At 47.9% G+C, this 22,112-nt stretch overlaps 2 protein-coding genes across 2 annotated transcripts; both read right to left on the bottom strand.

The window, feature by feature from the left end:
• Positions 1–13,910: 13,910 nt before the first annotated feature.
• Positions 13,911–14,969, bottom strand: LOC137028311 (trace amine-associated receptor 13c-like). The gene has a single exon (XM_067397079.1). It carries the CDS (start codon positions 14,919–14,921, stop codon positions 13,911–13,913), a length of 1,011 nt encoding a protein of 336 aa, XP_067253180.1. The 5' UTR covers positions 14,922–14,969.
• A 3,872-nt stretch (positions 14,970–18,841) lies between these two features.
• Positions 18,842–21,471, bottom strand: LOC137029494 (trace amine-associated receptor 13c-like). The gene is made up of 2 exons (XM_067399105.1): positions 20,429–21,471; positions 18,842–18,854 (listed from the first exon to the last, which is right to left on the bottom strand). Exons 1-2 carry the CDS (start codon positions 21,421–21,423, stop codon positions 18,842–18,844), a joined length of 1,008 nt encoding a protein of 335 aa, XP_067255206.1. The 5' UTR covers positions 21,424–21,471.
• Positions 21,472–22,112: the final 641 nt, after the last annotated feature.

Genomic DNA, 22,112 nt, shown 5'->3' with positions numbered 1-22,112 from the left:
GTCCAGGGACCACACGTGGAGGTTCCATAGATCGGGACGCGGGTGCCACAGGGTGCCCCGTCTCTGAGTCAGGAGGTCCTTACTCAGAGGAATCGGCCAGGGAGGGGCTGTCGCGAGGAGAATGAGGTCTGAGAACCAGGTCCGAGTGGGCCAGTACGGAGCCACTAACAGAACCTGCTCCCCGTCCTCCCTGACCTTGCACAGGAGTTGTGCGAGAAGGCTCACTGGGGGAAACGCATATTTGCGCAGACCCGGGGGCCAGCTGTGTGCCAGGGCATCCGTGCCGAGCGTGCCGCCGGTCAGGGAATAAAACCACTGGCAGTGGGCAGTTTCCGGGGAGGCAAACAGGTCTACCTGGGCCTCGCCGAAATGCTGCCAAATCAGCTGGACCGCCTGGGGGTGGAGCCGCCACTCGCCCGCAAGTGGAGGCTGCCATGACAGCTCGTCGGCTGCACGGTTGAGCACACCTGGGACATGAGTGGCCCGAAGGGACCTCAGATACTTCTGACTCCACAACAAGAGATGGCGGGCGAGTTGCGACATGCGACGGGAGTGTAGACCACCTTGACGGTTGATGTACGCAACGGCCGCAGTGCTGTCTGAGCGGACTAGAACGTGCTTGCCTGACAACAGCTTCTTGAAGCGGGCCAGCGCAAGACGTACCGCTAGCAACTCGAGGCAATTGATATGCCAATGCAGCTGAGGCCCCGTCCAAAGACCTGCCACTGCATGCCCGTTGTACGTGGCCCCCCATCCCGTGGCAGAGGCATCTGTGGAGACCACAGCATGCCTGGACACTTGTTCGAGGGGTACTCCGGCCCGCAGGAACGAAGGGTCCGACCACCGGACAAGGGTGCGACGGCAGCTCGGTGTCACGGGGACACGGAGCATGCCGCACTGCCACGCCCATCTCTGGACCCGGCCGTGTGTTGAAGCGGTCTCATATGAAGCAATCCGAGCGGCGTGACCGCGGCTGCAGATGCCATATGCCCCAGGAGCCTCTGAAAATCTTTCAGTGGAGCTGCTGTCCTGCGCTTGAGCGAGCTCAGGCAGTTCAACACCGACTGGACGCGCGCCTCTGTGAGACACGCAGTCCGTGCGACCGAGTCTAGCTCGAGACCGAGATAAGAGATCCTCTGCCCGGGGGCGAGTTTGCTCTTGTCCCAGTTGACCCGAAGACCCAACCGGCTGAGGTGAGCTAAAACCATGTCCCTGTGTTCGCACAACTGCTCTCGCGAGCTGGCCAGGATCAGCCAGTCGTCGAGATAGTTGAGAATACGAACGCCCTGTTCCTTGAGGGGAACAATGGCCGCCTCCGCAACCTTCGTAAAGACGCGGGGTGACAGGGCCAGCCCGAAGGGTAGGACTTTGTACTGATATACCCGACCCTCGAACGCAAACCGGAGGAAGGGTCTGTGTCGAGGCAGAATCGAGACATGAAAGTACGCGTCCTTCAGGTCTATTGCTGCAAACCAATCCCGGGGACGGATGCATTCGAAAATGCGCTTCTGTGTGAGCATCTTGAACGGCATCTTGTGAAGGTACCGGTTCAGGACGCGCAGATCCAGGATTGGCCGTAGCCCACCCTCCTTTTTCGGTACAATGAAGTAGGGGCTGTAGAACCCCGACTTCATATCGGCTGGAGGGACCGGCTCGATTGCATCCTTCGCCAGCAGGACAGCAATCTCCGCCCGGAGAACAGGTCCACTGTCCATCGACACCTGAGTGAAGTGGACACCCCTGAAAACCGGGGGACGCCGGGCGAACTGAATCGCATAGCCGAGACCCCCAGCGGGACGGGCTGGGAAGCGTGATCCACGCCTCCAGACTCCGAGCCAGTGGGACCAAAGGCACCACAGACGCACCGGGGGTGGGGCAGCAAGGCAGAGAGGGACCCGACTCGGACGGCATGGGAGCGGCCCGGAGTGAGGTCGGACTCTGCGAGGCAGCAGTGCGAATGGGAGACGGCGCACGGGACGCGGTCTGCGCCATCACACTGCCGCCTGCTGGCGGAACGGGAGGGGGTTGCGAGTGGCGAGGCGGGGCCTGGCACACTGGCAAACGCGCCCTCTTGTGACCTGGAGTTTGAGGAAACTGCTCTTTTTGTGGCAAAGTGGGTACCGCTGGACTCCGGAGAGCCAGCGGCGGTAGATGGACAGCCGCCACAAAATCCCCCCGGCCCTCCTCCGGGGGTGGGAGAGCAGATGGAATACTCTCGAGGGGTACAGGAACCTTCCGCTCCAGGTCGCCCGTCTCAGGGCCGAGTTTTCCCCGACCGCTTGCCACCTGGCTTGGCAGAGACGGGCTGGGCACCACGTCCGCGACCGGCACCCTGCTGTTTGGCTGGTGTAGGCTGCTGCTTTGCCGACTTAGCAGGGGCGGAGGAAGACGCAGGCGGGCGCCCTCGGCGACGAGCGGGCTGAGGCTGAGCCACGGGCGGCTGGGTGGAGGCAGCAGCGGACCGCCGTGGCATGACATGTCTGATAGCCTCAGCCTGCTTCTGTGCAGCGGAGAACTGTTGGGCACAGCTCTCCACCGCGTCGCCGAAAAGGCCGACCGGAGACATGGGGGAATCCAGGAACCGATGTTTGTCGGTCTCCCTCATGTCTGCCAAGGTCAGCCAGAGGTGGCGTTGCTGGACTACCAGAGTAGACATCGCCTGGCCAACAGAACGTGCTGTCACCTTCGTTGCCCGGAGGGCAAGGTCAGTGGCAGCGCGCAGCTCCCCAAGCAGCTGTTGGTCAGGACCTTCCTGGGGCATCTGTGACAGCGCTTTTGCCTGATAGACCTGCAAAAGGGCCATCGCGTGCAGGGCAGAGGCAGCCTGCCCACAGGCACTGTAAGCTTTCTCAGTCAGACCGGCTGAGAATCTACAGGCCCGGGACGGGAGACGCAGCTCACCGCGCCAGCCAGCGGCCGTTGGACACACTTGCATCGCAACAGACCGCTCGACTGGCGGGTTCCTCGCGTATCCCCTGGCTTCCCCGCCGTCCAGGGAGGTGAAGGCGGACGAGGGACCAGGCCCTGTATGAGCCCTATACGGAGCTTGCCAAGACCTGGTCACCTCATTGTGTACTTCCGGGAAGAAAGGCATTGGGGCGGGACGCTGGATTTGACCAGCGCGACCCCCCCCCAAGTACCAATCGTCCAACCGAGATGGGCCGGGACAGGGTGGAGGGTTCCACTCAAGCCCGACGCACAAGGCGGCCCGGGAGAGCACAGCCGTGAGCTCGGGATCCGACTCGGGCAACGCTACCGTCCCGGGCGGCAGCGCGTCCGAATCTTCCTCCCCCGAGGACTCAGGCTCACCTTCCGATGCAGCGATCGACATCCGATCTGCCGCCGGCACACCAAAGGTAACGGCTGGACAGTCCGTAGAGGGCCCAGCGGAAACCAACGGTGGCATGTTGGGTTGCAGTGCTGATGAGGCGGCAGGGGCCCGAGGAGCGTTTCCGCTCGGCGAGGAAGCCCTGACCGTAATCCTCAGGTCACCCTTCCTATACACCGCCGAACCATCATTCCGGCCCGGGCCGGAAAAAACGGTCGAACGGGGCATAGGGGAGGGGACCCCCGCTTCCTGAGACTTCAGGAAGGAGAGTCTCGACCTCAGCACCGCGATAGTCATGTTCCCGCAATGGGAACATGAACCATCCACAAAAGCTGCTTCAGCGTGCAGAATGCCCAAACACGAGATGCAACGATTGTGCCCATTAGCAGGGACCAGGGAACGACCGCACCCATTAACGCACAGACGAAATGACATACTGTCAGGGTTCGTCTGAAAAGCTCTTTTAGAAGGGGAAAACAGTCAACTCGCTCGTGCCGAAGCACACAGGGAGTGACGCGATGTGCCAGGTACACCACTCCCTGGACACACCGAGGAACCGGCCCAAATCGCAACACACACACTTTCACTCTAGGCGTGTGCTGTGAAAACAGCAGTTGAGAGCTATAGCTCGGATCCTCGGGAGCTCGCGACCTCGCTGTAGCACCGTTACACCGGCACACACGGCTTGCTGTGAATCCTCTTCGAGGCAGTTTAGTTCACACAAAACAGTCTTCTTAAACAGGACACCACTGAATGGCTCCGAAGCGAAAGACAGAGTGCGATTGCATCTGCTCCCTATTTATATACACCTGTCGGGGGCGGTGCGCATTATGCAAATATCGCACGCCAATTCCATTGGCTTGTTTTAGTTTACACAAAGCTGATAGGGCTCTCTAAGCGAAATCCCAATTCGTCGGTCACTACTGACGTACGTCGAACGTGACCGACTGAAAGGGAACAGACGAAAGGCATGTCATCACCGCCAACAAGCATACTTCAACAGAGGTACCAGGCCACTGCCTCACCTACCTGCCAGCACACCCGTTCGTTTCCGTCAGGAAGATGGCTCCTGGAGACCTGCAACAGTAACACAACATGCACACACACACAGGAGCTACCACATCCAGACAGAAGATGGACAGACTCTATGGCGCAACCGTTGGCACCTCCGTGACAGCAGAGATGCTCAAGACACCAAAGACACACAGCATGCAGACACACACACCAATAACACACAGCCACCACACCCCGAACCTGCGGACCATCCACAACCAACTAACCAACAAAAGCCCAATTACACAACAAGGTTTGGCCGCATCTCCAGGCCAAGACAAATCCTTGACCTATAATGTAAAGGGTGTAGGCGGATCGCTGCCCTAAAAAAAAAAAAAAAAAAAATCTGAATATTGTAAAGTTGCACTTCAGCTGTTGTTGTTGTTGTCTCTTAAAAAAAAAATGGAAACAAGAGAAAGGTGTTTTCATGTTTTATTAATACCTGTTACTTGCCTACTACCTCTGAAACACTGTGCAATCAGTTTAACTGCCTGTTCTGTTTTTCTTACACAACTAGTTCACCTTTAAGTTACTTGAATCACATGGGAAATGAAAACATTATTTCTGACTTAAAACTAATGACTTATTGGTGCACATGTCGTATGTCATTTAACTGCTACCTGGTACCTGTTTACATCACAGCAATGATGCTAACGACTACAGACTGTATCTATCCATTCAGCACAATTGTTATGTTTGCAGAAAATGTTGTACGTACTTGGGTAATGCCATTTACTTATTTATTTATTTATTTTGAGAAGGGAGATGTAACATCCTGACTGATACTGTATGTCCTAAAAGTGACACCGTAGCCCTCGGGCAAATCTCGCATCCCGCGAGATGAGAGAGAGTGAGGCTAATAAAAGCACACAGTGAGGAAAGCTCAGTGTCGGTTCCAGTTATTACATCCATAGTATAGTTTAGCCGTGAACAAACATTACAACGTGAAGAGACTCAGACTTGGCAGGCATGATGTCAAGAGTCTTTGGCTGAGTAAGCATGACATGAACAGTGTATGACTGGGCAGGCATGACGTGAACAGTCTCTGACTGGGCAGGCATGACGTGAACAGTCTTTGGCTGGGCAGGCATGACATGAACAGTCACCTGGAAGTGTGTTTTTGGTTGTGAGGGAAAGATAACCTTTGCAAAGAACCCAGCGTTAAGTGGAGCTGAGAGTTTTGTTCTCACACATTACATTGATGTACTCTCGATATTTGTCATTAAAATAGCCATAGAAACTGATAGTTGCAATCACTTTTTTTTTTTTTTTGTTAAAATGAATGGAGAATATCTTGTGTTTTTCCGTGGTAGCTCGAGCCCTCAGGATCAGTGCTTATTGTTTCATAAACAAGGCCCAGTTCTACCCTGGATTTACAGAGCGTTTGAAACTGAAAGACGGAGCAGTGACAGCGACAATGATCCTGGTCATGAGGTGGAACTACAGGTGGTGAGTAAAACTGCTTCAAATGTCTGTTTTGTTGCCTAATGCATATAATGTAAACAGTACGAACATAGTGAATTCATAAATTTGTTATTCATCATTCACCATATGCTATATTCATTATAGTAATTCAAAAGTTATCCATAGATAACGCGATGGTGTATTGTGTTTGTTTAAATATATTTGTTTAGCTGACCATTGATAGCTTGCAGACGATCACTACGCAAAGGCTGCGTGTGCTTGTGACAGCTTGTGCTTGTGACGTCACACCTGCAGGCGCTCGGCTGTTTTCGGAAAGACTCTGTACAGCGTATGTATCTTTTATAAATATGATAAAACGTACTCGGTTACTAACGTAACCTCGGTTCCCTGAGATACGGAACGAGTACTGCGTATGGGGAAAGGTCTCCCTTATTCCCCGCTGCTGAAGCCTTTTTCAATAACGCAGTGTAACTGCACCGTCATTGGTTCACTCATAGACAAGTTGTTGAACCAATGACGGCGCGGCATAGCTGCGCGGCCTATGGCGACAAAGCGCGCGAATATTCCCGCCGAAATAGGCGGGGTCAAGGGCTATATAAGCAGGCGTTTCGCCATAGGATTTCAGTGTCATTCGACTGAAGCGACGACCCTGAGCCGCAGCCTCGTGGCACGGCAAGTATCGCAGTACTCGTTCCGTATCTCAGGGAACCGAGGTTACGTTAGTAACCGAGTACGTTCCCTTTCGATACTTCACTCGTACTGCGTATGGGGAACGAATTCAACCACGCCGTGCCACGGCTGGGAACGATATAGCTTGAAGTTTGGACACCTGAGAGGGGGCCAAAAAGACAAGCGAGAGGGCAAGCCCTTACCGAACCCTTGCGTTACACTTAGAGGAAATTTATTTCCATGATAGCGTGAGGCGGAGCTCATCTGAGGCCGCTAATCACACTGAAAGGACTCGAGCCTGTAAGGTCAGGACATCGAGATGGTAAAACCTGACAAAGGTGGACGGCGAAGACCAGCCGGCCGCCACACAGATGTCTTGGATGGAAACTCCGTTGGACCAAGCCCATGAGGAGGCCATCCCTCTAGTGGAGTGGGCTCTGACTCCTATGGGGCGTTTGGCTCCCAGTGAGGAGTAGCACAGCGTAATAGCGTCCACTATCCAACGAGAAATGCGCTGTTTTGAGACCGGAGATCCTTTGGTGCGGCCTCCAAAACAGACAAAGAGCTGATCTGACTGTCTGAAAGACTGCGATCGCTCTATGTAGGTCCTCAATGCCCTGACAGGGCAGAGTAACTCCAGCCCTTGCTCTTCCGTCGAAGGGGGCAGAGCAGAGAGCGAGATGACCTGAGCTCTAAACGGCGTTGAGAGCACCTTAGGGACGTAGCCATGCCTGGGTTTCAGAACGACCTTAGAGTCTCAAGGCCCGAATTCGAGGCATGCAGGGCTCACAGAGAGGGCCTGCAAATCGCCAACACGCTTAACCGAGGCCAGTGCTAACAGCAAGGCGGTTTTTAGCGTCAATGGCCTGAGGTCGACTGAGCCCATTGGTTCAAATGGGGCTCCTTTTAAGGCCCTGAGGACCAAAGACAGGTCCCAGGAGGGAACGGTGAGGGGGCGAGGAGGATTCAATCGCCTAGCGCCCCTCAGGAAACGGATGACAAGTCCGTTTCGTCCCACTGATTGGCCAGCAATAGGAGCATGGAACGCTGCAATGGCTGCTACGTAAACCTTGAGCGTGGAAGGGGTGCGCCCCATTTCCAAGCGTTCTTGGAGGAAAGACAGTATAGAAGATACGTCACTCTCCATTGGGTCTATGTTGCGTGACGAACACCAGTCAGCAAAGACCGACCATTTCTGGTCGTAGAGGCGTCTCGCGGACGGCGCTCTAGTCTGAGAAATGGTATTTAGGACGTCCCTGGGGAGGTTAGTAGGCTCCCATCGAGGGACCAGAGGTGCAGAGCCCAGAGCTCCGGCTGTGGGTGCCAGATTGCCCTGTTCGCCTGAGAGAGGAGGTCCCGTCTCAGGGGGATCGGCCACGGGGCTCTCAGAGAGAGCTTGAACAGCTCCGAGGACCAAATCTGGTTCCTCCAGAGCGGGGCCACTAGAAGGACTCTGTGTTGGTCTTCTCTGATGCGCCTGATGACCTGAGGGATCAGGGCGATCGGAGGAAAAGCGTAAAGGAGCGTGCTGGGCCATGAATGGGCCAGAGCGTCGACCTCCTTCGAGAAAAATGTTGGGCAATGAGAGTTGTCTTCTGAGGCGAAGAGGTCTATCTTTGCCTTCCCGAAGAGCTCCCAAATCCTGAGGACAACCTGGGGATGGAGCGTCCACTCGTCGGAGGGGACGTTGCTCCGTGACAGCATATCTGCACCCAGATTGTTCCTGCCAGGAACATGAGTCGCTCTGAGCGACTGAAGCCTCGGAAGAGCCCATTCCAGTAGACGTTTCGCCAGAGTGCATAAGCGGCTGGACGAGAGACCTCCCTTGTGGTTTAAATATGACACCACTGTCATACTGTCCGATTGGACTAGAACGTGACGCCCTGTCAAATGAGCCTGAAAGAACTGAAGGGCCTTCATCACTGCTAGCATCTCTAGACAGTTGATGTGCAGAAGGCTTTCCTCTTGGCTCCATGAGCCGAAGGCCGGTCTGCCGTCGCACACAGCGCCCCAACCCGAGTTGGAGGCGTCTGTTGCTAGCACCGTCCTTCGTGAGACCGCCTGTAAGGGCACTCCGCGCTTGAACCATACAGGGTTCGTCCAAGGTTTCAGGGCTAGAAGACAGGCCTGATTGACCTTGACGCGAAGGCGGCCGTGCCGCCAAGCGCTGGGAGGAACCCGGAACTTCAACCAGTACTGAAGAGGCCGCATCCGAAGAAGGCCGAGCTGTAGTACCGGAGAGGCGGAAGCCATTAGCCCTAGCAGCCTCTGAAAAAACTTCAGAGGGAGGCAGGCTCTGTTCTTGACTGAGGCTGTGAGCTGCTGAATCGTCAGAGCGCGCTCTGGCGAGACTACTGCCGTCATATGGACTGAGTCGAAAACTGCTCCCAGAAACGATATTCGTTGAGTGGGGCACAGCAAGCTCTTGGTTGCGTTGACCCTGAGACCCAGGCATTGTAAATGGCTGAGGAGCACGGATCTGTGGTGTTCCAGCTCGACTCGCGAACGGGCTAGAATGAGCCAGTCGACGAGATAATTCAGGACTCGGATTCCCGCCTGTCTGAGAGGGGAAAGTGCCGCGTCCATGCACTTGGTGAAAGTGCGAGGAGCCAGAGACAGCCCGAAGGGCAGGACCGTATATTGGTATGCCACTCCCTCGTATGCGAATCTCAAGAATCGTCTGTGACGAGGGGCTATCTGGATGTGAAAATACGCATCCTTCAGGTCCAGCGAGCAGAACCAGTCCTCGGGGCAGATGTGCGCGAGGATCTGTTTCAGTGTCAGCATTTTGAACTTCCGTCTCATGAGGGAATGATTCAAAAGTCTGAGATCCAGGATGGGTCTGAGACCACCATCTTTCTTGGGGACCAGAAAATAGCGGCTGTAGAAGCCTGACTCGCTTTCCGCGGGGGGAACTATTTCCACAGCTCCTTTTCTTAGCAACGTCATGACTTCGGCTCGGAGGACATGGGCGTCGTCCGGATTGACCAAAGTTTGAAGCACCCCGCCGAAGCGAGGGGGCCGGCGTGCAAACTGGAGCGAGTAACCCTGAGTTACGATCCCCATGACCCAATCTGACACATCGGGGATGGCCTGCCAAGCCTCGGCCCGAGTGGCAAGGGGTTGAATGATATCGTGTGACAGACCGCCGCTGAGGGGGTTGTACACCGAGAGTAGCGGAAGAGGAAATTTGCTCTCTTTTAGATGATATAAAAATTTGTTCGCCGTGAAAACGGCGTTTGGAGTGGGCGCAACAGTTGTGGGCCCAGTTGTCACTTGAAACATGTTTCCCACGCCCGGATTTAAACGAGGCGGAGGGGAAAATGTTCGTGGGAGCTTTTGGGGTGGTCCGGTCGCGACGGGACGATTCCCCATCCTCTTCCTTCCTGGCAGATCAGGATGACTTCGGAGGCACCGGGTCCAGCACAATCTTGGGCCGGGGTCCCTGGCATCTCGGGAAGGGATGGCGCTTGGCAGAGCGCGAGCGCTGGCGTTGCTCCTTAGGTGGCGCTGACTGCGGTGCTGCAGGTGGAGCGGGCTTGTGCTGCTGAGCCGACGCAGTCCTGGGGCGGCTGGAAGCAGAGCTGGAGCGCTTGGGCAGGAAATGTCTCATGGCCTGAGACGATTTCTGTGCCGCTGTGAAGCGTTCAGTGAAGCCATCCACTGCAGGGCCGAAGAGACCAGAGGGAGAGACCGGGGCGTCTAAGAAGGCCGTCTTGTCATTGTCCTTGATCTCCGTCAAGTTAAGCCACAGGTGGCGCTCCAACACTACTAGGCTGGCCATGGAACGGCCGATGGCCTGAGCCGTAGCCTTCGTGGCTCGCAGGGCAAGGTCAGTAGCGCTGCGAAGGTCCTTGAAAGCCGGCGCGTCAATCCCAGACTCGTCCAGAGAGCGGAGGAGTTTGGCCTGGAAGACTTGGAATATGGCCATGGAGTGTAGCGCAGAAGCGGCCTGTCCTGCCGAAGTGTAAGCTCGACCAGCTAAGGTGGAAGTAGTTCGGCAGGGCTTGGAAGGGAGTGACCTCTTAGCTTTCCATCCCACAGCCGCGGGAAAGCAGAGGTGAGCAGCCACTGCTTCGTCAAGGGGTGGCAGGTGCTCGTATCCCTTTTCCTCGGCGCCGTCAACGGCAGTGAGGGCGGAGCGGTGCGTGGTATGAAGGCGGGCGGAGTACGGAGTGCGCCACGACTTCGTCAGCTCCTCGTGGACCTCGGGAAAAAAGGGCGCTGCTCGCTGGCGAGGGGCTTGGCGGCGGCCAGGCAGGAACCACTCGTCAAGGCAACTGCGCGACGGCTCCTCAGGTGGGGCCCAGTCGAGGTCCAGCTCTTGTACGGCTCTGGATAGGATGCGGAAGAGCTCGGCATCCATGCCCTGGCCATGTTCAATGGGCTCCAAGGGAGGCGGGGGGGCGGGATCGTCCGATTCGCCAGCCCACACTTCTGCTTCGGAAGCCGCAAGAGACATGGAGTCGTCCTGCTCGTCGTCTGTTCCACCGAATGAGACGAGGTCACTCGCTTCCGCAGAGGGACGCTGCTCAGGCCGAGAGAACAGGACGGGAGAGGGTTCCCTCGGAGGAGAGGGCGAGGCACGCGGGAGCTGGGCCGGCGTGAGCTCGCCTATCTCCTGGCGCTGGGTCGCTCTGCCCCGCTGTCTCTTCCTAGCCGGCTCGCGGGAGGAAGGAGACGGGAGGGCGCGAGCGGCGAGATCACCCTCTGTGAAGAAGGCGACCCGCGAGCGCAGGGAACTGAGACTCATGCACTCGCAGTGCGGGCATGAGTCCCCAGCGAGCGCGCCGTCCGCATGGGGCTTGCCCAGGCAAGCGACGCACTCGCTGTGACCATCACCGTCGTGCAGGGGGCCCTGCACGTGCCACACGAGTGGCGGGGCATCTGAGAAGACGCCGTTGCCGTGAAAACGGCACTTGGGTGGCTCTTTTAGAGCGGCGAGGGCCGCGGAAGCTCTAGAAGCGGTGAAAACCGCTGAAATACGCTCTTTTAGAGCGGCGTTAAGCCGCGGTGAAGCTCTCAAGACGGCGCGCCGGATGGCGGCAGGGGACACACAGGAAGCGGCCGGGAGCGGGAAGCGGGAGGCGGCGACTCGGCGACAGCGCTGACGCTGCAGTCGGAGAGGGCGCCGGCGCTGTCCTCAGTCCGGCGAGTCCAGGCGAGTCCGCTGCGGGAGCCTCTTCAGACGGCGGCGAGAGCAGTCAGGAAGGCGGCGAGCTTCTCGGCTTCAGGCGGAGATCAGCGAGGAGATGATGAGGTCGTCGCTGAAGGAGAAAACACTGAAATCCTATGGCGAAACGCCTGCTTATATAGCCCTTAACCCCGCCCATTTCGGCGGGAATATTCGCGCGCTTTGTCGCCATAGGCCGCGCAGCTATGCCGCGCCGTCATTGGTTCAACAACTTGTCTATGAGTGAACCAATGACGGTGCAGTTACACTGCGTTATTGAAAAAGGCTTCAGCAGCGGGGAAAAAGGGAGACCTTTCCCCATACGCAGTACGAGTGAAGTATCGAAAGGGAACTAAAGACTTTTCAGTGATATGAAGGGTGCTATACTACTCTATAGGTACTTAAGATTAACATGAGATTGGCAGAAACTGTGTGTGATTGAAAGTTGGTTTAAATCATATCTGAGATGCATTTACACATAAATATTGTGATTTACAGATACTTTATAAATAACAACCTACATAAGCAATTGTCTTCCAACTGTCATGGAACCTCACAAGTAACTAGGCATGGGCCGATTACCAGTTTCAAGGTATACCGCGGTTTGAAAATGTCCCGCGGTATGAGCTCTTTTTTATGTCTCGTCAAAGACCAAAAGTGCAGGAATCCCTCTGGCTGTGTGCAGCATAGAGAGTAACAACTCTCACTCCGTTGGTGTGAGCAGCAGTCAGTCACATTTGTGTAGGATGGCCGAATGGAGGTGAATCCCTCGAAAAAGATGAAGGGGAGTGACTGGTAACTGTATAATGATTGAAATATCAAAATGGCCTGAAACAATTACTAAATAAACTGCAAAATGTTACGTTTTATAATACATTTATTTCCTGGATGGATTGCCTCTGATAGCGCTGCATGAGCCAGCGCCGCCATTTGTGGGACACCATTAGCATGTTCGCCAGGGTTCAAAGTACCAAATTCGAGTAAAAATTATTTGATAATAATAATAAAAGTAATAAAAAATAATCGCTTATAATTTGCATTTGAGAACACAACGTGCACCAACCATCCGTAATGTGTGTTGTTTATAAATCTGTTGTCCAAGAGAAAGGTCTTCCTGGATCTCCCTGTTTTTTTTTTTCTGTTAAAATAAAAGTCAAATGATTTGATGTTTGAAAGCAGGAAATAAAGACATCCATAAATGTTAGTATTGTAATTTTACTGTTTTTCTGTAAAATAAAAAAAATAAAATAATGATTTATATCATATACCATATTATATCATAATAACTCTATTATTAATTTATTATCAATAACTCTATTATAAAAAATAATATTTTAAATAATTTCATTACAACTCTATTAATACCTTCTTTTTGTCTTCAACTTATCACATACCTGACTCACTGGAGTCAGTTGTTGAATGGGACAATGATGCCTTTGTTTTGCACTGTTTAGATGCAAAATGGAATTTAGATTTGTTTAGTTTGTATCCCGGTTCAACCAGAAGATAAAATACTTACAAGTATATTATCTTCTGGTTGAACTGGGATACAAACATTTGAATTCTACCTTTTGCATCTAAACAGTACACAGGTTTAACACTAGACCTGTCCATGGTCATACAGCTGATTACAAGAACATTCTACAATAACCGTAAATATGGTTGCTTCAGGGGAAAATGAATCATCATCTATTCAATTTTACACAACTGAATATTTTAGTTAATGTATTTTTTATTGCTCAAATTACCCTGATAACATGGTGTTTATTGTCATGTCCACTTCAGATCTTCAAATCTAAAATTTTGTTTTGTTTTTGTTTTGTTTTTTCATTAATTTATGTTTTTGAGGCCTAGACAGGAATAAGAATTAAACAATTAAACCCCAAAACAAGTAAACACTGATCATATACTAAACATGTTGACTTACTCAGTTATACCCACAATTAATGGGTTATGCAGGTAACTAAAATTAAAATAAATGGCCAGTCTTGCCTCTATAACTAATTTAACATATACACATCAGATTCTTGCAAGGTAAATGTAATTATTTACCTTAATTTAAAATGTCTTTAAAATATCTTACATTATTTTTTTTTTTTTTTCCTGTTAATAAGCTTATGGTACATAAAGACATCTAGTATCAAGTATGTTCACATTCAGTTTACAAACTGAGATAAAACAAACAAACAAACAAACAAACAAATTATACATTACTCTGTGCTTCATCAAATAAAAAAATAATAATAAAATAAAATAAAAAATCTACATAATCTGTAATATGTCTAAGAGAGAGGATGCTGGTTTCAATATTTTAAGAGTTAAGATGTGTTTAACTGATATTTTAAACCAGCGGTAAAATAAAGCATAGACAACAGGATTCATGCCTGAGTTAGCATAAAGAGTCCATATTAGAAATGTCATTGTAGCAGAAGAGATTATTGTACTACTTGTTAAAGACAAGATATAGTATGGAATATAGCATGTCAGAGAAGCTGCCACAATGATTCCTAATGTCAGAGCAGCTTTGCTCTCAGATTTCCTCCTCATTGAACCTTCTTTTACACATTTACCACCCTTCATCAGAGAGTTTATAAGTTTCACTTGCTGATGTGCAACATAAAATATCCTCAAATACAAAGTTATGATCACAGTCAAAGGAAACAAGAAAGAAAATAACAGGTCAACAACTATCCATGAAAAAACTATTATTAAATAGCACTTTCCATAGCATGTGTCTGTTCTTTGTGAACTTTCAAAATATCTGCCACTAATCACATAGGCAGTATTGTAGGCAAAGGAGAAAAACCAGCAGAGACAGATGCTTATTAAGGTTCTAGTTGTGGTTATTTTATGTGGGTACAGTAAAGGGTGACACACAGCCACATAACGATCAACAGCAATTAAAACTAAATTACAAATAGATGTTGAGAGGGCTAGACCCATGATAATCAAAAACAGGTCACACAAAGTGTCTCCAAAGTACCAGCATGTCTCAATCAGCTTTATGGCATCCACAGGCATCACAATAAGTCCAACAAGCAGGTCAGCCATAGCCAGAGAGAGAATGATCAGGTTGGTTGGAGTGTGAAGCTTCTTGAAGTGAGAGATGGAGATGATCACCAGCAGGTTCAGAAACACAGTCCATGCTGACAGCAATGAAAAAAACACATACATGAAATTGTATTCATATATGGAGCGTTTTCCCTTGATACATGATGAGTTGATGGCAGGAAAGCAGTATAGATTCTCATGATCCTCTGTCTCATAGGCCATGAGTGAGTCTCCTCCTGTTAGGAGTTTGTTCTTCTCTCTTTCCTTTCCTTTTATTTATACAGTGTCTGGATCAAACAGACCAACCCATCTACCGCCCACTCTAATGGTGCCTAATAACAATTATTTTCTTCCAATAGTTTCAACACAGTAAAATGAGTTTACATACTGTACAAAAGACAAAAAATGAGTAATGAAAATTGTGATGCAGATTTTTGCTGTAGGCCCCTATAGTGATGACCCTGTCCACACCAATATATGTCAGTACAAAAGTACAACATTGATGTTGTTTAAGCCAGCACGAAGACAATAAAAGCATACTTAGTGTAACTTCAAGTTTTCTACTATAATACTGACTTTCTATATTCTAAACTGCAGCCGATAGCCACTGACCAGGGTTTTTCCTGTGTCAGAAATGATCCTCAGTGGTGTCGATTGAACATGGCCACACACATACAGTACAAAGTACCCTACCACACGTCAATTTAACGGCCTGGAGTAATTATTTGGCTGTAAGCGTTTTCACGAATACATGTACGGCCGGAGAGTGATTGTAGAATCCGACCACAAACCTCTGGAAGCTATCCTCCGAAAACCGCTGGCTGCAGCAGCACCGCGGCTACAGAGGATGATACTACAGCTCCAGAAATATAACATACACATCATCCACCGGCCCGGAAAGGACATCCCAGTGGCCGATACATTGTCCCGAAAATCCATCGAGCACCAGTACAGCAGCCTTATGGAGAGCATGGAAGCACAGGTACACACACTCATAAGCACTGTTCCAGTGAGTGACAGGAAGCTACTGGAGATCAAGGACGCAACAGCACAGGATGCACAGCTTACTGCACTCAGAAGAGCCACACAGAACGGATGGCCAGACGAAAGGGGGAAATGCCCACCCAGCATCCAAGAATATTGGAACCACCGAGATGAGATCTCCGAGATGGAAGGAATACTTTTCAAAGGTGAGAAAATCATAGTTCCCCTGAGCCTCAGAGGAGACATGATCCAGCGCGTGCACGCAGGACACATGGGCATGGAGAAAAGCAAACACAGAGCACGAGACCTCCTGTTCTGGCCCGGGATGGGCAAACAAATAGAAGCAACAGTAGAACAGTGCAGTATATGCCAGGAACGACGTGATGCTAACCCCAAAGAACCACTGTGGTCCCATGACATACCCGAGAGACCATGGCAAGTGGTAGGCACAGACCTTTTCACATGGAACACTCAAAACTTCATTGTCATTGTAGACTACTACAGTAGATTCTTTGAAATGGAGCAGCTCACAAATACCACCTCACTTGCAGTAATTGCCAAACTCAAGTCCGCGTTCGCTCGTCACGGCATCGCAGAGACAGTCATCAGTGACAATGGACCATGCTACAGCTCTGAGGAGTTCCGCCGCTTCGCAAACGCATGGGACTTCACCCACACCACCACAAGTCCGCGTTACCCACAGAGCAACGGCCTTGCTGAAAAGACCATCCAGACAGCAAAGCGCATCCTGGACAAAGCAAAAGCTGGAAACACAGACCCCTACCTCGCTCTGCTGGAGTACAGGAACACTCCAGTTGACAACCTTCAGTCACCGGCCCAGCTTCTGATGAGCCGACGACTGCGTTCCATACTCCCGGCGACCAGTAGGCATCTGAAGTCACAGGTAGCATCTCAAAGAGCTGTCCAAAACAGACGAAAGGCATGTCATCACCGCCAACAAGCATACTTCAACAGAGGTACCAGGCCACTGCCTCACCTACCTGCCAGCACACCCGTTCATTTCCGTCAGGAAGATGGCTCCTGGAGACCTGCAACGGTAACACAACATGCACACACACACAGGAGCTACCACATCCAGACATAAGATGGACAGACTCTATGGCGCAACCGTTGGCACCTCCGTGACAGCAGAGATGCTCAAGACACCAAAGACACACAGCATGCAGACACACACACCAATAACACACAGCCACCACACCCCGAACCTGCGGACCATCCACAACCAACTAACCAACAAAAGCCCAATTACACAACAAGGTTTGGCCGCATCTCCAGGCCAAGACAAATCCTTGACCTATAATGTAAAGGGTGTAGGCGGATCGCTGCCCTAAAAAAAAAAAAAAAAAAAATCTGAATATTGTAAAGTTGCACTTCAGTTGTTGTTGTTGTTGTCTCTTAAAAAAAAAAATGGAAACAAGAGAAAGGTGTTTTCATGTTTTATTAATACCTGTTACTTGCCTACTACCTCTGAAACACTGTGCAATCAGTTTAACTGGCTGTTCTGTTTTTCTTACACAACTAGTTCACCTTTAAGTTACTTGAATCACATGGGAAATGAAAACATTATTTCTGACTTAAAACTAATGACTTATTGGTGCACATGTCATATGTCATTTAACTGCTACCTGGTACCTGTTTACATCACAGCAATGACGCTAACGACTACAGAATGTATTTGTCAGACCGTTTATCTATCCATTCGGCACAATTGTTATGTTTGCAGAAAATGTTGTACGTACTTGGGTAATGCCATTTACTTATTTATTTATTTATTTATTTTGAGATGGGAGATGTAACATCCTGACTGATACTGTATGTCCTAAAAGTGTCACCGTAGCCCTCAGGCAAATCTCGCATCCCGCGAGATGAGAGAGAGTGAGGCTAATAAAAGCACACAGTGAAGAAAGCTCCGTGTCGGTTCCAGTTATTACATCCATAGTATAGTTTAGCCGTGAACAAACATTACAACGTGAAGAGACTCAGACTTGGCAGGCATGATGTCAAGAGTCTTTGGCTGAGTAAGCATGACATGAACAGTCTCTGAATGGGCAGGCATGACGTGAACAGTCTTTGGCTGGGCAGGCATGACATGAACAGTCACCCGGAAGTGTGTTTTTGGTTGTGAGGGAAAGATAACCTTTGCAAAGAACCCAGCGTTAAGTGGAGCTGAGAGTTTTGTTCTCACACATTACATTGATGTACTCTCTATTTGTCATTAAAATAGCCATAGAAACTGATAGTTGCAATCACTTTTTTTTTTTTTTTTTGGTTAAAATGAATGGAGAATATCTTGTGTTTTTCCGTGGTAGCTCGAGCCCTCAGGATCAGTGCTTATTGTTTCATAAACAAGGCCCAGTTCTACCCTGGATTTACAGAGCGTTTGAAACTGAAAGACGGAGCAGTGACAGCGACAATGATCCTGGTCATGAGGTGGAACTACAGGTGGTGAGTAAAACTGCTTCAAATGTCTGTTTTGTTGCCTAATGCATATAATGTAAACAATACGAACATAGTGAATTCATAAATTTGTTATTCATCATTCACCATACGCTATATTCATTATAGTAATTCAAAAGTTATCCATAGATAACGCGATGGTGTATTGTGTTTGTTTAAATATATTTGTTTAGCTGACCATTGATAGCTTGCAGACGATCACTAAGCAAAGGCTGCGTGTGCTTGTGACAGCTTGTCACTCTATCTCCGCTCACACGTCACGCCTGCAGGCGCTCGGCTGTTTTCGGAAAGACTCTGTACAGCGTATGTATCTTTTATAAATATGATAAAACTAAAGACTTTTCAGTGATATGAAGGGTGCTATACTACTCTATAGGTACTTAAGATTAACATGAGATTGGCAGAAACTGTGTGATTGAAAGTTGGTTTAAATCATATCTGAGATGCATTTACACATAAATATTGTGATTTACAGATACTTTATAAATAACAACCTACATAAGCAATTGTCTTCCAACTGTCATGGAACCTCACAAGTAACTAGGCATGGGCCGATTACCAGTTTCAAGGTATACCGCGGTTTGAAAATGTCCCGCGGTATGAGCTCTTTTTTATGTCTTGTCAAAGACCAAAAGTGCAGGAATCCCTCTGGCTGTGTGCAGCATAGAGAGTAACAACTCTCACTCCGTTGGTGTGAGCAGCAGTCAGTCACATTTGTGTAGGATGGCCGAATGGAGGTTAATCCCTCGAAAAAGATGAAGGGGAATGACTGGTAACTGTATAATGATTGAAATATCAAAATGGCCTGAAACAATTACTAAATAAACTGCAAAATGTTACGTTTTATAATACATTTATTACTGCATGAGCCAGCGCCACCATTTGTGGGACACCATTAGCATGTTCGCCAGGGTTCAAAGTACCAAATTCGAGTAAAAATAATTTGATAATAATAATAAAAATAATAAAACATAATCGCTTATAATTTGCATTTGAGAACACAATGTGCACCAACCATCCGTAATGTGTGTTGTTTATAAATCTGTTGTCCAAGAGAAAGGTCTTCCTGGATCTCCCTGTTTTTTTTCTGTCAAAATAAAAGTCAAATGATTTGATGTTTGAAAGCAAGAAATAAAGACATCCATAAATGTTAGTATTGTAATTTTACTGTTGTTCTGTAAAATAAAAAAAATAATAATGATTTATATCATATACCATATTATATCATAATAACTCTATTATTAATTTATTATCAATAACTCTATTATAAAAAAATAATATTTTAAATAATTTCATTACAACTCTATTAATACCTTCTTTTTGTCTTCAACTTATCACATGCCTGACTCACTGAAGTGAGTCAGTTTTTGAATGGGACAATGATGCCTTTGTTTTGCACTGTTTAGATGCAAAATGGAATTTAGATTTGTTTAGTTTGTATCCCGGTTCAACCAGAAGATAAAATACTTACAAGTATATTATCTTCTGGTTGAACTGGGATACAAACATTTGAATTCTACCTTTTGCATCTAAACAGTACACAGGTTTAACACTAGACCTGTCCATGGTCATACAGCTGATTACAAGAACAGAACATTCTACAATAACTGTAAATGCTCTGTCCACATTAGAAATATGGTTGCTTCAGGGGGAAATGAATCATCATCTATTCAATTTTACACAACTGAATATTTTAGCTAATTTATTTTTTATTGCTCAAATTACCCTGATAACATGGTGTTTATTGTCATGTCCACTTCAGATCTGTTTCAGAATGAATTGAATGAAAAGGCATCTCTTTTTTTCTTTTTTTAAATTTTGTTTTGTTTTTTTTTTCATTAATTTATGTTTTTGAGGCCTAGACAAGAATAAGAATTAAACAATTAAACCCCAAAACAAGTAAACACTAATCATATACTAAACATGTTGACTTACTCAGTTATACCCACAATTAATGGGTTATGCAGGTTACTAAAATTAAAATAATGGCCAGTCTTGCCTCTATAACTAATTTAACATATACACATCAGATTCTTGCAAGGTAAATGTAATTATTTACCTTAATTTAAAATGTCTTTAAAATATCTTACATTATTTTGTTTTTTTCCTGTTAATAAGCTTATGGTACATAAAGACATCTAGTATCAAGTATGTTCACATTCAGTTTACAAACTGAGATAAAAAAAACAAACAAACAAACAAATTATACATTACTCTGTGCTTCATCAAATAAAAAAATAAAATAAAAAATCTACATAATCTGTAATATGTCTAAGAGAGAGGATGCTGGTTTCAATATTTTAAGAGTTAAGATGTGTTTAACTGATATTTTAAACCAGCGGTAAAATAAAGCATAGACAACAGGATTAATGCCTGAGTTAGCATAAAGAGTCCATATTAGAAATGTCATTGTAGCAGAAGAGATTATTGTACTACTTGTTAAAGACAAGATATAGTATGGAATATAGCATGTCAGATAAGCTGTCACAATGATTCCTAATGTCAGAGCAGCTTTGCTCTCAGATTTCCTCCTCATTGAACCTTCTTTTAAACATTTACCACCCTTCATCAGAGAGTTTATAACTTTCACTTGCTGATGTGCAACATAAAATATCCTCAAATACAAAGTTATGATCACAGTCAAAGGAAACAAGAAAGAAAAGAACAGGTCAACAACTATCCATGAAAAACCTATTATTAAATAGCACTTTCCATAGCATGTGTCTGTTCTTTGTGAACTTTCAAAATATCTGCCACTAATCACATAGGCAGTATTGTAGGCAAAGGAGAAAAACCAGCAGAGACAGATGCTTATTAAGGTTCTAGTTGTGGTTATTTTCTGTGGGTACAGTAAAGGGTGACACACAGCCACATAACGATCAACAGCAATTAAAACTAAATTACAAATAGATGTTGAGAGGGCTAGACCCATGATAATCAAAAACAGGTCACACAAAGTGTCTCCAAAGTACCAGCATGTCTCAATCAGCTTTATGGCATCCACAGGCATCACAATAAGTCCAACAAGCAGGTCAGCCACAGCCAGAGAGAGAATGATCAGGTTGGTCGGAGTGTGAAGCTTCTTGAAGTGAGAGATGGAGATGATCACCAGCAGGTTCAGAAACACAGTCCATGCTGACAGCAATGAAAAAAACACATACATGAAATTGTATTCATATATGGAGCGTTTTCCCTTGATACATGATGAGTTGATGGCAGGAAAGCAGTATAAATTCTCATGATCCTCTGTCTCATAGGCCATGAGTGAGTCTCCTCCTGTTAGGAGTCTGTTCTTCTCTCTTTCCTTTCCTTTTATTTATACAGTGTCTGGATCAAACAGACCAACCCATCTACCGCCCACTCTAATGGTGCCTAATAACAATTATTTTCTTCCAATAGTTTCAACACAGTAAAATGAGTTTACATACTGTACAAAAGACAAAAATGAGTAATGAAAATTGTGATGCAGATTTTTGCTGTAGGCCCCAATAGTGATGACCCTGTCCACACCAATATATGTCAGTACAAAAGTACAACACTGATGTTGTTTAAGCCAGCACGAAGACAATAAAAGCATACTTAGTGTAACTTCAAGTTTTCTACTATAATACTGACTTTCTATATTCTAAACTGCAGCCGATAGCCACTGACCAGGGTTTTTCCTGTGTCAGAAATGATCCTCAGTGATGGCGAATGAACATGGCCACACACATACAGTACAAAGTACCCTACCACACGTCAATTTAACGGCCTGGAGTAATTATTCTGCGTGTACCACAGTTACTACACCTTTTACACATGTATTTAAAGATATTTTTCAGTTTTTAATCCTTACTGTAATGCTATTGTGTGTGCGCATGTATGTGAGAGAGAAAGAATGTGATTTTTATAGATAACAAAAGGTAATTTTTTAAAGTAGTTCAGCCGCCATTCAGCATCTCTGTTTTTGCA

This window comes from Chanodichthys erythropterus, chromosome 10 (assembly GCF_024489055.1).
Source record: "Chanodichthys erythropterus isolate Z2021 chromosome 10, ASM2448905v1, whole genome shotgun sequence".
Lineage (NCBI taxonomy): Eukaryota > Metazoa > Chordata > Actinopteri > Cypriniformes > Xenocyprididae > Chanodichthys > Chanodichthys erythropterus.
Note: the sequence above shows the minus strand (reverse complement) of the source record. Positions and strands in the feature narration are given on the sequence as shown.

What these genes read in the sequence shown, in the direction of transcription:
- LOC137028311 (XM_067397079.1), bottom strand. Translation starts at nt 14,921, where the DNA reads ATGGCCTATGAGACAGAGGATCATGAGAATCTATACTGCTTTCCTGCC.
- LOC137029494 (XM_067399105.1), bottom strand. Translation starts at nt 21,423, where the DNA reads ATGGCCTATGAGACAGAGGATCATGAGAATTTATACTGCTTTCCTGCC.